The sequence below is a fragment of the Procambarus clarkii genome, chromosome 17, assembly GCF_040958095.1.
Source record: "Procambarus clarkii isolate CNS0578487 chromosome 17, FALCON_Pclarkii_2.0, whole genome shotgun sequence".
NCBI lineage: Eukaryota > Metazoa > Arthropoda > Malacostraca > Decapoda > Cambaridae > Procambarus > Procambarus clarkii.
In genome coordinates, this window is record NC_091166.1 from 10,738,319 (window position 1) to 10,753,309 (window position 14,991).

General features: G+C 42.4%; 1 protein-coding gene across 1 annotated transcript in view; it reads right to left on the bottom strand.

Moving 5' to 3' along the window:
• Positions 1 to 12,162: 12,162 nt before the first annotated feature.
• Positions 12,163 to 14,991, bottom strand: part of LOC138365571 (formin-2-like) — a 49,244-nt gene continuing 46,415 nt past the window's right edge. Inside the window, exon 3 of the mRNA XM_069326045.1 lies at positions 12,163 to 12,306. Within this exon, the coding sequence (XP_069182146.1) occupies positions 12,163 to 12,306 (144 nt within the window). The remainder of the gene's footprint in view (positions 12,307 to 14,991) is intronic.

Sequence of the window (14,991 nt, forward strand, 5' to 3'; positions counted from 1 at the left end):
GATTTGTCTTGAACATTTTCTCCATTCGCAATTAAAGTTACGAAAATCAACACTTTGAAGATGGCATAGATCACAGTCATGCGGGCATAGTTCACAGTCATGCGGGTATAGATCACAGTCATGCGGCATAGATCACAGTCATGCGGGCATAGATCACAGTCATGCAGTCATAGATTCACAGACATACGGGCATAGATCACAGTCATGCGGCATAGATCACAGTCATGCGGCATAGATCACAGTCATGCGGAGAATCACAGTCATGCGGGCACAGATCACAGTCAGGCGGGCATAGATCACAGTCATGCGGGCATAGATCACAGTCATGCGGGCATAGATCACAGTCATGCGGGCATAGATCACAGTCATGCGGGCATAGTTCAGTCATGCGGGCATAGTTCAAAGTCATGCGGGCATAGATCAGTCATACGGGCATATTTCAGTCATGCGGGCATAGTTCAAAGTCATGCGGGCATAGTTCAGTCATGCGGGAATAGATCACAGTCATGCGGGCATAGATCACAGTCATGCGGGCATAGTTCAGTCATGCGGGCATAGTTCAAAGTCATGCAGGCATAGTTTAGTCATGCGGGCATAGTTCAGTCGTGCGGGCATAGATCACAGTCATGCGGGCATAGTTCAGTCATGCGGGCATAGATCACAGTCATGCGGGCATAGTTCAGTCAAGCGGGCATAGTTCAAAGTCACGCGGGCATAGTTCAGTCATCCGGGCATAGATCACAGTCATGCGGGCATAGTTCAGTCAAGCGGGCATAGTTCATAGTCATGCGGGCATAGTTCAGTCATGCGGGCATAGTTCAAAGTCATGCGGGCATAGTTTATAGTCATGCGGGCATAGTTCAGTCATGCGGGCATAGATCACAGTCATGCGGACATAGATCACAGTCATGCGGGCATCGATCACAGTCATGCGGCATAGATCACAGTCATGCGGCATAGATCACAGCCATGCGGACATAGATCACAGTCATGCGGGCATAGATCACAGTCATGTGGCATAGATCACAGTCAGGTGGCATAGATCACAGTTATGCGGACATAGATCACAGTCATGCGGGCATAGATCACAGTCATGCGGGCATAGATCACAGTCATGCGGGCATAGATCACAGTCATGCGGGCATAGATCACAGTCATGCGGGCATAGTTCAGTCATGCGGGCATAGTTCAAAGTCATGCGGGCATAGGTCAGTCATGCGGGCATAGATCACAGTCATGCGGGCATAGTTAATTCAAGCGGGCATAGATCACAGTCATGCGGGCATAGTTAATTCAAGCGGGCATAGATCATAGTCATGCGGGCATAGTTCAGTCATGTGGGCATAGTTCAAAGTCATGCGGGCATAGTTCATAGTCATGCGGGCATAGTTCAGTCATGCGGGCATAGATCACAGTCATGCGGACATAGATCACAGTCATGCGGGCATAGATCACAGTCATGCGGCATAGATCACAGTCATACGGGCATAGATCACAGTCATGCGGCATAGATCACAGTCATGCGGCATAGATCACAGTCATGCGGCATAGATCACAGTCATGCGGCATAGATCACAGTCATGCGGACATAGATCACAGTCATGCGGACATAGATCACAGTCATGCGGGCATAGATCACAGTCATGCGGCATAGATCACAGTCATACGGGCATAGATCACAGTCATGCGACATAGATCACAGTCATGCGGCATAGATCACAGTCATGCGGCATAGATCACAGTCATGCGGCATAGATCAAAGTCATGCGGCATAGATCACAGTCATGCGGGCATAGATCACAGTCATGCGGGCATATATCACAGTCATGCGGGCATAGATCACAGTCATACGGGCATAGATCACAGTCATGCGGCATAGATCACAGTCATGCGGGCATAGATCACAGTCATGTGGGCATAGATCACAGTCTTGCGGGCATAGATCACAGTCATGCGGGCATAGATCACAGTCATGCGGGCATAGATCACAGTCATGCGGGCATAGTTCAGTCATGCGGGCATAGTTCAAAGTCATGCAGGCATAGATCAGTCATGCGGGCATATTTCAGTCATGCGGGCATATTTCAGTCATGCGGGCATAGTTCAAAGTCATGCGGGCATAGTTCAGTCATGCGGGCATAGATCACAGTCATGCGGGCATAGATCACAGTCATGCGGGCATAGTTCAGTCATGCGGGCATAGTTAAAAGTCATGCGGGCATAGTTCAGTCATGCAGGCATAGTTCAGTCATGCGGGCATAGATCACAGTCATGCGGGCATAGTTCAGTCAAGCGGGCATAGTTCAAAGTCATGCGGGCATTGTTCAGTCATGCGGGAATAGATCACAGTCATGCGGGCATAGTTCAGTCAAGTGGGCATAGTTCATAGTCATGCGGGCATAGTTCAGTCATGCGGGCATAGATCACAGTCATGCGGCATAGATCACAGTCATGCGGCATAGGTCACAGTCATGCAGCATAGTTAACAGTCATGCGTACATAGATCACAGTTATGCGGACATAGATCACAGTCATGCAGCATAGATCACGGTCATGCGGCATAGATCACAGTCATGCGGACATAGATCACAGTCATGCGGGCATAGATCACAGTCATGCGGCATAGATCACAGTCATGCGGGCATAGTTCAGTCATGCGGGCATAGTTCAAAGTCATGCGGGCATAGTTCAGTCATGCAGGCATAGTTCAGTCATGCGGGCATAGATCACAGTCATGCGGGCATAGTTCAGTCAAGCGGGCATAGTTCAAAGTCATGCGGGCATAGTTCAGTCATGCGGGAATAGATCACAGTCATGCAGGCATAGTTCAGTCAAGTGGGCATAGTTCATAGTCATGCGGGCATAGTTCAGTCATGCGAGCATAGAGCACAGTCATGCGGGCATAGTTCAGTCATGCGGGCATAGTTCAAAGTCATGCGGGCATAGTTCATAGTCATGCGGGCATAGATCACAGTTATGCGGACATAGATCACAGTCATGCGGGCATAGATCACAGTCATGCGGCATAGATCACAGTCATGCGGCATAGGTCACAGTCATGCGGCATAGTTCACAGTCATGCGTACATAGATCACAACCATGCGGGCATAGATCACAGTCATGCAGCATAGATCACGGTCATGCAGCATAGATCACGGTCATGCGGCATAGATCACAGTCATGCGGGCATAGATCACAGTCATGCGGCATAGATCACAGTCATGTGGCGTAGATCACAGTCATGCGGGCATAGATCACAGTCATGCGGGCATAGATCACAGTCATACGGGCATAGATCACAGTCATGCGGCATAGATCACAGTCATGCGGGCATAGATCACAGTCATGCGGTCTCAAACATTGACTGTTAATTTCGACAGTGTTTCAAGTTGATCGAATTCACTCATAATGACATAATGACATTCTTAATTTTAGGTCTTTAATAGCATCAGAAAAATTAACGTGGACCCTTTGAGGAGAGGATATGACCCATATGCTTTTCCAAAAACTTTTCAGTAATCTCTCTACATAGTAACTTTAATTTCGGATCAATATAAAACGGATCGTGTGAGTTAATGGGAACTATAGCACATTTGTCTGGATTGGAAGTAAGGTTGTATTCTGCATTATATCTCTCATATATTCCTATCAAGATCTTCAAAGAATCTTATGTGGGTGTGAGCAGAACTAGATCATCAGCGTAGCAGAAAACATTGGCCTTAGTTGTACCTCTGCGTCAGCCAGCTCGACGGGATTTTAACTCCTTCAACAATGGATGAAGATAGAGAGCAAATAGTATAAGACTGAAAACTGTACCTTGTTTGACTCCATTTTAGTGAGAAATCTTCAGAGTGGACATTACTCCTTTTCACAGCGACATTGCATGAATAAGAAAAATATAGAAATCTAGCAATGACAAGACATACTTTTCTGTTAAGCAGTTCTTTAAAAAAGTGTAATGTGTTCAGATTTGTCAAAAGCTTTGGAAGCATCATGGAACAAAGAGAGAACAGAGCTACTGAGTAAGTTGTAGTACTGAATAGTTTCGTTCCAGGACACAATTCACTATTGTACCTGGTTAAGGGTCCAAGCTGCACTATACCGCTCACTATATGTCATCTGTCCTCCAAGGGCAATATTCAATACTGTCCTGTAAGCCCCTGACGCCATACCCAAGTCTATATTACCATTTGAGATGTGTCCAAGATGCACTACACTACCCAGTGTTGAATTAAGTCTAGTATGTCACCCGTGGAGAATGGTACAGACTGTACAATTAGACAGGTAAGTTTCATCTGTCACCCGAGCGGAAGTACACGTCTCTGTCACCCGTTGTGACAAGTCTTAGCAGTAATGAATCGCTTAGTTTGCAAGTCTCTTCTGTGACTCGTATATATGACTTCCAGCTGCACTATACCACCCAGAACTAAATCAAATATATAAGCAACTAGGTTTCTGTCACCAGTGTAAACTCCGTTCAAACTGCACTATACCGTCCAGTAAACAAATACATGTATATAACTCATATTTGAGTCCAAGCTGAACTATAACAAACAGTTTTCAATTCTCTGTCATCCATGGAGAAGGGAACAGGTCACACTATACTCACTAGTTCCCCATTACGACTGGAAGCTAGAGGCTCATGAAGCACGGTACCTCTCAGTGCTCAGCATGTCTCAACCCCTTGTGCCTGAGGGCGCCAAACACTGTTATATATCTGCCTCTGTTATCTGATTGTAGAAAGATAGTAGGCTGTAGAAAGGTCTCACTGTAATTTATGATATAAAAAAAATCAAAGGTTCTTAAAATGTTGATTTTCTAAACCAAATTTTAGCCCTTTTAGCTATACACAGATAACAGTTTTTATAGTCTTTTATGTGTGTTTGTGTGTACTCACCTAGTTGTGTTTGCGGGGGTTGAGCTCTGGCTCTTTGGTCCCGCCTCTCAACCGTCAATCAACTGATGTACAGATTCCTAAGCCTACTGGGCTCTATCATATCTACATTTGAAACTGTGTATGGCGTCAGCCTCCACCACATCACTGCCTAATGCATTCCTCTTGTTAACTACTCTGACACTAAAAAAGTTTTTTCTGAAGTCCCTGAAGCTCATTTGGGTACTCAGTCTCCACCTATGTCCCCTTGTTCGCGTACCACCCGTGTTAACAAGTTTATCCTTATCTACTCTGTCAATTCCTCTGAGAATTTGGTAGGTAGAGTTCATGTCTCCCCCTTACTCTTCTGACTTCAAGTGTCGTGAGGTGCATCTCACGCAGCCTTTCCTCGTAACTCATGTCTCTTAGTTCTGGGATGTTACGAACTCATCACTACCAGTCCGAATGTGCCCTGGTAGTTCCTGCCCCATCTAGGAGTCTGCACTCGAACTCCCCCTGGAATTGGACGCTACTTACACAACGCCATCTAATGGGGGTTGGTGTGATAGTGACGAATGGCTCCAGTTTCTTGCCCTGGCTAGCGAGTGTGGTCAACGTGAATGACGTCTAGTGAGGAGGCGGCTTTAAGGTACTGGACCTAGATTCAGGAAGCTCTGTGTATTTCTTCGTAAGTGGGTTTGCTACGAAGGTTCCTAAGTGCGCCCTAAGAAGATGCTTAGGTGCGATTCAATAAGGTCCACTTAGGAAGAAATTTGTTGGTTCTCCTGCGTGCCGATAGAGGTCACTATTGTGTTTCGTTTAGCCAATCAGAGAGCAGCAACATTCTTCATATTGAAGATTTAGCGCTGGCTTATCGGAGCTCTACTGCCTCCTATTTACGTCGATTTTTTGTATAAAATTAGTATATTTCGAAGCAAAACAATGTTTTTTCAACTTCTACAGGCAACACCGACATTGTAGTAAACAAATATGTTACATTTGTTGTTTACCTACGTAATTCTAAGAGATACTGTGTAGCTGTCCTTGTTGCTCGGAAGATGCGCTGACAATTATTGTATATATTTACTGAATTTACCCAAGGGCCACTAACTATCTAGTGGCCTCGAAGAGGACAGAAAGCCAGTGGCTTGTTAAAGGGCCCGCCAATTGTCTTAATGATATTTTTTAGCTGGAATTTGGCATTTACGGCTTCAGCGGGTAGGCGGTTCCATGGGTTTATAGCCCTCTTGGTGGAAAAAAACATCTGTTTTCAGTCCTACTTGAGAGAACATACTCTCCAACACTATATCAGTGATTGCCCTGTTATCAGTGACTTCATACCAAATGGTATGAGGTATTTTGAGCTCTGTAATTGCTTCATACACTCAGGAATATTGGAAGATATTCTTGTGCTGCACCCAGATTTTGCCAGTAGAGACTAATAGATCAGCATTAAGAATTTTGTTCTCTCCTAATTCCATGTATGACTGGCCATCCTGTGAGGTGAGGATGTTGGATGAGCTTGTAGCTGGTTTTTGATCTACACTGTGTGGTCCTTTATACAGAATAGGGAAGCAGCACATTGCTGTGTATACCTAAACATGTTTAAAAATACATTGTTTGAGAGGAGTCTTGTAGAAACTGGTAAGAGTAATTATAATATAATGTTTCCATGATTCAGCGCTTACCTCTTGTGAAAATCGCGAAGAGTTGTTTAGTCAGAGTTGATTTGTTTTTTGTATTGGGGCTGGTATTTTCTAAATTGATTCCATGTACAGTACTGTATGTCTAACCATCCTGTGAGGTGGGAGTATTAGATAAACTTATAGCTAGTTTTTTATCTACACTGTGTAATATTCCATATAGAATAGGGTAGCAGCACATTGCTGTGTATACCTAATCTTCCTAATAAAAAAATCAGTAATAAAGATTTTAAATTATAGTTTGTATTATTACAAATACAGTACTGTATTATCCTTATTAAATCATGTTGACCATGGATCATTAAGATCTCATGTTGATATGTAATAGTCATATTTCTTTTGAACTGCTAATCCATGCTAATCATTCATTAAATTGTGCATTGTGTCTCAATTTTTCACTTCCTTGGATATACTGTACAGTACAAAAAGATAGGATAAAAATAAACCAGTAATATTTCTTTCATTATATTTTTCATTTAAATAACTGCATCAATATTTTTACAGCTGACAGGATTTGTTTTACCATACAGGTGCATTATTTGTTAAAAAAAATTTGGTTTATTGTTACACACAATGGTGCTACATAGCCTTCCCAGCTTGGTGCCTTCCTTTAATACTTACTGATTAAAAAATAAATAATAAATACATTTTATTCAGGAAAAGTACATACAGTTGATTTACAAACATAATGTTGGATTTATAGAAAGAGCTAGTACATACAATACCTAAAGCCACTAATACTCATAGCATTTCGGGCAAGGTGTGGGGGAAAATAACACACACTAAAACTTAATAGTAATCGGGATTAGGTATAAATTGTGTTGAAAGAAGGAATAAAAAATACAAAAAGGGGGGTTAACATAGCATAAATCAGCAATTGCACATGTTGGTGAACAGCGTTGTTTAAAAAATAGCAAGACATGGGTTGACATTTAGGAGGTAAGTTAGGTTACATGGAGTTAATTAGGCAGTACTTGGTTTACCTCTTAAACTGGTTGGGAGAGGTACAGCCTTTGACATGATTCGGGAGGTCATTCCACATTCTGGGTCCCTTGATTTGTAGAGCACTTCTAGTTTGGTTACACACAGCCAAATTGTGTAACAGGAAGAGGTCTTGGACACAAATTTGTTCCATGCTAAATGTAGAGGAATCAGCTGAGTATTCCTCAAATAAAATAAGTTGCCTCAGCTTATAAGGTAAATAAAATAAGCATTTCTCAAATAAGTAGCTGCCTCACCTCACTGCCTTACTGCTACATAGCCTTCCCGCCATGGTGCCTTCTTTTGATAATTACTTGTTCCACACCCAAATTGTAAAACAGGAAGAGGTCTTGGACCCTTACTTCCCTCTCTCTTTTTTAATAGTCTATATAGTCATAATTATAGCTTTAAGTATTCAATGAATAAAGTTTTTGACATTTTTACCCTTCTTCTTACCTAACATCATTTGTGCAGCATATTTTTATTTTATGTCTCACCCAGATTTAATTTCAAAATAAAAACTAAATAAATTAGAAATGGGTATGTATAGCTAAGGTACACCCTTACTACTAGGTGAACAAGGCCATTTGGTGATAGTAAATGATCCCATCAGGCAGGGCTCATCACCTTCTCTCATATTTCATGTTTACGAGTGTTTATTTACTTAATAACTACGGGTATAATATCTTGCTATTATAAAACTAATTCTACTATCATCAAACACATATTTATTTCAAGTTTCAAGCAGAGAATGCATATATAAGTAACACTAAGGACTCCTCTTCACTAGATTCACCAGCTATAATATTTTGGTCATGTTCCAATATCATAAATCGATCCCAGTGTTATGTAGTAGAGAAAAAATGACTTACATCCAGTTTACGTAAAGCTACGAGTGGTCGAAACCACACTTAACTCCCGGAATAAACTTACGAAGGTTTTTCCACTTAGCGTAGCTACCTGAATACGGACGTAGCCGCCACGAAGGCGCTAAGAAGGAAAACGTTCTTAGCTAAGAGGAAAAACCTTCGTAAGTACCTACCTGAATCCGGTCCCAGATCGGTGTGGAAACATTGGGATTGACGGATTCTGCATTGTGTGTGCGTTTTGAGTGTCCTGTGTCCTGTTCGAAAGCGACACTTGTACATAAGTATAGTAATATTCTATTTTTATATATCTATTTACTAGCACGTACCCAGCCACGCACTGTTGTGGCTCACCAATGCATGTGCGTTGCTGAGGCACAGCAACCTTCCCTGTCACCCAGTCCTCCCCACCATTCCCCCCACACCCATCTCCTCGGCCTCCCAACCCTTCCCCATTCCACCATCCCCTCGGCCTCCCAACCATTCCCCACTCCACCATCCCCTCTTCCTTTCCACCATGCCCCACACCCCTGTCCCTTTGTCCTCTCCACCATTCTCCATTCCCCCATCCCCTCATCCACACCATCCCAAACTCCCCCGTCCCCTCGTCCTTCCCCGCCATTACCCCCTCCCTTGTGCCCTCGTCCTCCCCACCATCTCTCACTTCCGTCCCCTCATCATCCCCACCATTCCCCACTCCCTCGTCCGATGCCTTCCCAAATGGTCTGATGTTCCCATCAGAAAACGAGGAACATCAAGTGATCTGAAGTTCCCATCACTGAAATATTAGAAAAACAGTTAAAAAATGAAATGAAATTATGAAAACAATCTATACTCACGAAATGAACAGTATAGTAAACAGCACAGCTCAATTCCAATGCAATTAACTCAAAATAATTAAATCAAAATGAAAATATATCAAAATTTAGGAAAATTCAATTTATCAATGCAATCACAAACATTGAAATGTAATTGTAACTTATTTAGTATAGCATGTTTGTTGCCCTTACATGCAACAGGTGGCGCTGTTTTTCAAGAAAAAGCATAGATTTACCTGTCACAGGTGTGGTATCTATACTTATGCTTACGAAATAAACGGTATGGTAAGCAACACAGCTAATTCCAACACAATGTCACACAAAAGAACTAAATAAAAACTAAAATAAATCGAAACCTATGAAAATCAAATTTACATATACAATCGGAAACATTGAAATGGAATTCATGACATATTTAGTATTGTGTATATGTTGATATTATGTGCAACAGATGGAGCTGTTTTTCAACAACGCATGTTTTTACCTGTCACAGGTGTGACATCTATATAGTAGGCCTATAAAAAGACGCGCCTATTCGAATGCAACTTTATGTCAAAATTTCAAAGCAATCGGCACTCACCTAGTTGTGTATGCAGAGGTTAAACTCTGGCTCTTTGGTCCCGCCTCTCAACTGTCAATCAACAGATTGCTGAGCCTATTGGGCTCTATCATATCTACATTTGAAACTGTGTATGGAGTCAGCCTCCACCACATCACTACTTAATGCGTTCCATTTATTAACTACTCTGACACTGAAAAAATTCTTTCTAACGTCTCTGTGGCTCATTTGGGTACTAAGTTTCCACTGTGTCCCCTTTTTCGTGTTACACCCACGCTAAAGAGTTTGTCTTTGTCCACCCTGTCAATTCCCCTGAGAATTTTGTAGGTGGTTATCATGTCTTCCCTTACTCTTCTGTTTTCCATGGTTGTGAGTTTCAGCTCCCTTAGCTTTTCCTCGTAACTCATTCCTCTCAGTTCTGGGACGAGTCTGGTGGCATACCGCTGAATCTTCTCTAACTTCGTCTTGTGTTTAACTAGGTATGGACTCCAGGCTGGAGCTGCATACTCCAGGATTGGTCTTACATAAGTGGTATACAGGGTCCTGAACGATTCCTTACACAAGTTTCTAAAGGCAGTTCTTATATTGGCCAGTCTTGCATATGCAGCTGATGATATCCTTTTGATGTGGCCCTCTTGGGACAGGTTCGGTGTGATATCGACCCCCAGATCTTTCTCTCTATTTGACTCTTGTTGGATTTCACCTCCCAGATGGTACCTTGTGTTCAGCCTTCTGCTCCCTTCGCCTAATTTCATTACTTTACACTTTCCTGAGTTGAACTTTAGCAGCCATTTTCTAAACCATTCCTCTAGTTTGTCCAGGTCGTCCTGTAGTCTCTGTCTATCTTCATCTGTTTTGATTCTTCTCATAATTTTTGCATCGTCAGCAAACATTGAGAGAAATGAGTCTATACCCTCTGGAAGGTCGTCTACATATACTAGAAACAGGATGGGTCCGAGTACAGAGCCCTGTGGGACTCCACTGGTGATATCTCGCCACTCTGATGCCTCCCACACACCGTTACTCGCTGTTTCCTATTGCTTAGATACTCCCTTATCCACTGGCGCACCTTACCTTTTACTCCTGCCTGCTGCTCCAACTTTTGTAACAGCCTTTTGTGAGGTACTGTGTCAAAGGCTTTCTGACAGTCCAAGAAAATGCAGTCTGCCCACCCTTCTCTTTCCTGCCAGATTTGTGTTGCTTGGTCATAGAATTCTATTAGGCCTGTGAGGCACGATTTACCGTCTCTGAACTCATGCTGGTGGTGTGTTACAAAGCTCTTTTCCTCCAGATGCTCTACGAGCCTTTTCCTCACAATCATCTCCATCACCTTGCATGGTATACAAGTTAGGGAAACTGGCCTGTAATTCAGTGCCTCTTGCCTGTCACCCTTTTTGTAAATTGAGACTACATTAGCTGTCTTCCAGCTTTCCAGAAGGTCTCCCGTTTCCAGTGACCTGTTATACACCACAGAGAGTGACACACTTAGTGCTTCTGCACCTTCTTTTAGAATCCATGGTGAGATTCTGTCAGGCCCAACAGCCTTTGATACATTCAACTCCAACAGATTCCTTTTGACCTCATCACTGGTGAGGTAAATTTTCTCCAAGGTTGTTCGGTTTGCCTTCTCGTTTAGTGCAGGGACCTTTCCTTATTCTATTGTGAAGACCTCCTGGAATCTCTTGTTGAGTTCTTCACACACCTCTTTATCGTTCTCTGTGTATCTGTTCTCCCCTTTTCTCAGTTTCATCACTTGTTCCTTCACTGCGGTTTTCCTCCTGATGTGACTGTGGAGCAGTTTTGGTTGGGTCTTAGCTTTACTCGCAATGTCATTTTCATACTGCCTCTCTGCTGCTCTCCTCACTCTGATGTACTCATTTCTGGCCCTCTGGTATTTCTCCCTGCTCTCTGGTGTTCTGTTGTTCCTGTTGTTTCGCCATGTTCTTTTACTCAATTGCTTAGCTGTTGCACATTCCTGGTTGAACCACGGATTCTTTTGTTGCTTTTAATTTTTCACTTTTTGGACTGGGATAAACCTGTCTGCAGCCTCCTGACACTTCTGAGTGGCATAATCCATCATATCCTGTACAGTTTTTTCTCTGAGTTCTGTTTCCCATGGTATTCCCATTAGGAAGTTCCTCATCTCGTCATATTTTTCTGAAGAACTTTCGGAGATTACAGCGCGTGTTGCTCTTATGTCCAACAGATTGCGCTGTTTTTTCAAACAAAGCATGTTTTTTCCTGTCACAAGTGAGGCATGTATGTGGTAGATATATAAAAAAGTACTTGACTTATAAAATGACTTGACTTGAACATAAAAAGACTTATGTCCCAAACTCAACAAGGTTGAGTTTGGAACATACTATCGGATTTTAGAGAATATACCGACCGTTTTTGAGACTTTCTTGGTTATGTGTTGTATGTAGGTGCTGAAGTTGAGTCTCTTGTCTATGTATAGGCCAAGGAACTTTCCATCATTTTTACTGCTGATGGTAACATTGTCTATCTGAAGTTAAATTGCATTTGTTGATTTACTTCCAAATAAGATGTAGTAGGACTTTTCTATGTTTAGTGTGAGTTTGTTGGTTGATATCCATAAGTGAACTTTTTTTTAGTTCGTTTTTTACAACATTATTTAGTGTGTGTGTGGGTTGGGGTCTGAGTAGGTGAAGGTAGTATCGTCAGCAAATAAAATAGGAGTAAGAATGTTAAAGACATTAGGCAGATCATTGATGTATATAAGAAATAGGAGAGGTCCTAAGATGCTGCCCTGTGGCACCCCTACGGCTAATGGTAGAGTGGGAGAGGTTATATCATTGATGGCTACATATTTTTGTCTGTCACTAAGATAGGATCAGATATAGTTTAGGGCATGGCCTCGGATTTCATAATTGCGGAGTTTAAGTAAGAAGTAGTTATGGTTAACAGTATCAAAGGCCTTTCTCAGGTCAATGAAGATTCCAAACGGAAACTGATTTTTGTCAAGGGCTGAGTAGATTAAGTCAAGCAGACTAATAATTGCATCATTGATACTCTTTTGGGAGCGGAAGCCAAACTGACAGGGACTCAGTATGTTAAATTTTACGAGATAGGGGTAGAGCTGTTTGCAAATAATTTTTTCAAATATTTTTATAATATAGGTAGATTTGATATTGGTCTGCAATTGTTTATATCTGCCGGATTGTCTTCTTTATGAAATGGCGTTACTCCTGCTTTTTTGAGGATATCAGGTTAGGTATGACACTCGCGAGATTTGTTGAACATCAAAGCTATGTGTGGCGCAAGGGCATGGGAGACACTTTTGTATACAATAGATGGTATTTCACTAATGTTCCCAGCTTTGGTGTTTAGTGAGTGAATGAAGGACTCATCATCATTTACGTGTATTAGAAATATAATTGGTCCCAGCACAGATCGTTAAGGTACTCCACTCGTTACTGTTCGCCAGTCCGACTTCTCGCCCCTTGCCATTACTCTCTGGTTCCTTCATGTTAGGTAGTTCCTTACCTATATTAGGGCCTTTTCGCTGACTCCCGCCTGTCGCTCAAGTTTGAATAGCAGTGTCATGTGCAGTTCTGTCTCATAGGCTTTTGGCAGTATGCAGTCTGCTCATTCTTCTCTGTCCAGCCTTATCCTCGATATTTCATCATTGAATTCCAAAAGGTTTGTAAGGCATTATTTCCTTTTCCAGAACCCATGTTGATGTAACAAACCTCATGTTCTCTAGGTGAGCAACAAGTCTTAGCCTAATTATTCTTTCAAGTATTTTGCAGGGAATGCTTGTCAGTGATACAGGTCTATAGTTAAGTGCCTCCTTCCTATCCCCTTTCTTGAAAATCGGTACATCGTTTGCCTTCTTGCAGCAACTGGGCAATTCTCCCGACATAGGTGACTCATTAAAGATCCGAGCCAGAGGCCCGCTTAGGGCCTCCGCTACCTCTTTTAGTATCCACGGTGATACTTTGTCTGGACTAAGTGCTTTAGTTGCATCTAGTGTTGTCAACTGTTTCATTACTTTCCCTGCTGTCACCTCTATATCTCATAGTCTTTCATCATGGGTACTCTCTTCTAACAATGGGAACTGAGCTGGCTTGGTTGTGAAAACTCCATGGAAACTGGCATTCAGTGCCTTGCAGATTTCCTTGTCACTTTCTGTATTTGCCCCTTCTGTTTTCCTTAGTCTTGTCACTGGGTCGTTCACTGAAATTTTTCTTCTTATATGGCTGCGTAGTAATTTAGGTTGCTTTATCACTTTGATCACAATATCTTTCCCATAATTTATTTCCGATGTTCTTCTTATGTTAATGTAATCGTTCCTAGCTCTGTTACATCTAATCCTGTTGTCCTCTGTCCTTTGTCTTCTGCATTTCCTCCACTCCCTCCTGCTTCTATTTTTTGCTTCCTTACTCTGTTTATTAAACCATGAGTTATTATATTCCCTCCTACTTTTTTTTCCTTTACTGTTGGTTTAAATCTCTCTTCGGCCTCCTTGCATTTCTACTTGACAAGGTTCATCATATCATGTACTGGTTGTCCTCTAATTTCTTCCTCCTCCTCCTGTGTGTGTCTCTCAAACACATGTGCATGCATTTGAGAAATTACCTAAGAGTAGTTACAGGATGAGAGTTATGATCGTGGTGAGTGTGAGTGCTCACTTATTTGTGCCTGCAGGTTCGAGCTCGAGCTCTTGGACCCTCTTTTCTAGCCGTTGGTTGTCTAATGCAATGACTCCTGGCATATTTCCCTATCATACCTTCTTTTAAAGTTATGAATTGAGTTCATAAATGTCTTTCAATTTACTCACTAACTTATGCTAAAATAAATCTTTCTAGCATCTCTATGACACATCTGAGTCTCACAATTCCATCAGTGCCCTCTTGTCCTATAGTTATTTATAGTAAACATTTCCTCTGTTTCCACGTTGTCAATAGTAGTGTGGATGACAACGTACAGGGGATTTTTTTTGGGGGGGAGGGGGGGGGGGGAGGGGGGGGGGGGAAATCCCCTGTGTGAGTCAAGGTTTTCAGGTTCCAAAATCCTCTGTGTGAGTCAGGGTTTTCTGGGGGAAAAAATCCTCTGTGTGAGTCAAGGTTTTCAGGTTCCAAAATCCTCTGTGTGAGTCAAGGTTTTCAGGTTCCAAAATCCTCTGTGTGAGTCAGGGTTTTCTGCGGGAAAAAATCCTCTGTGTGAG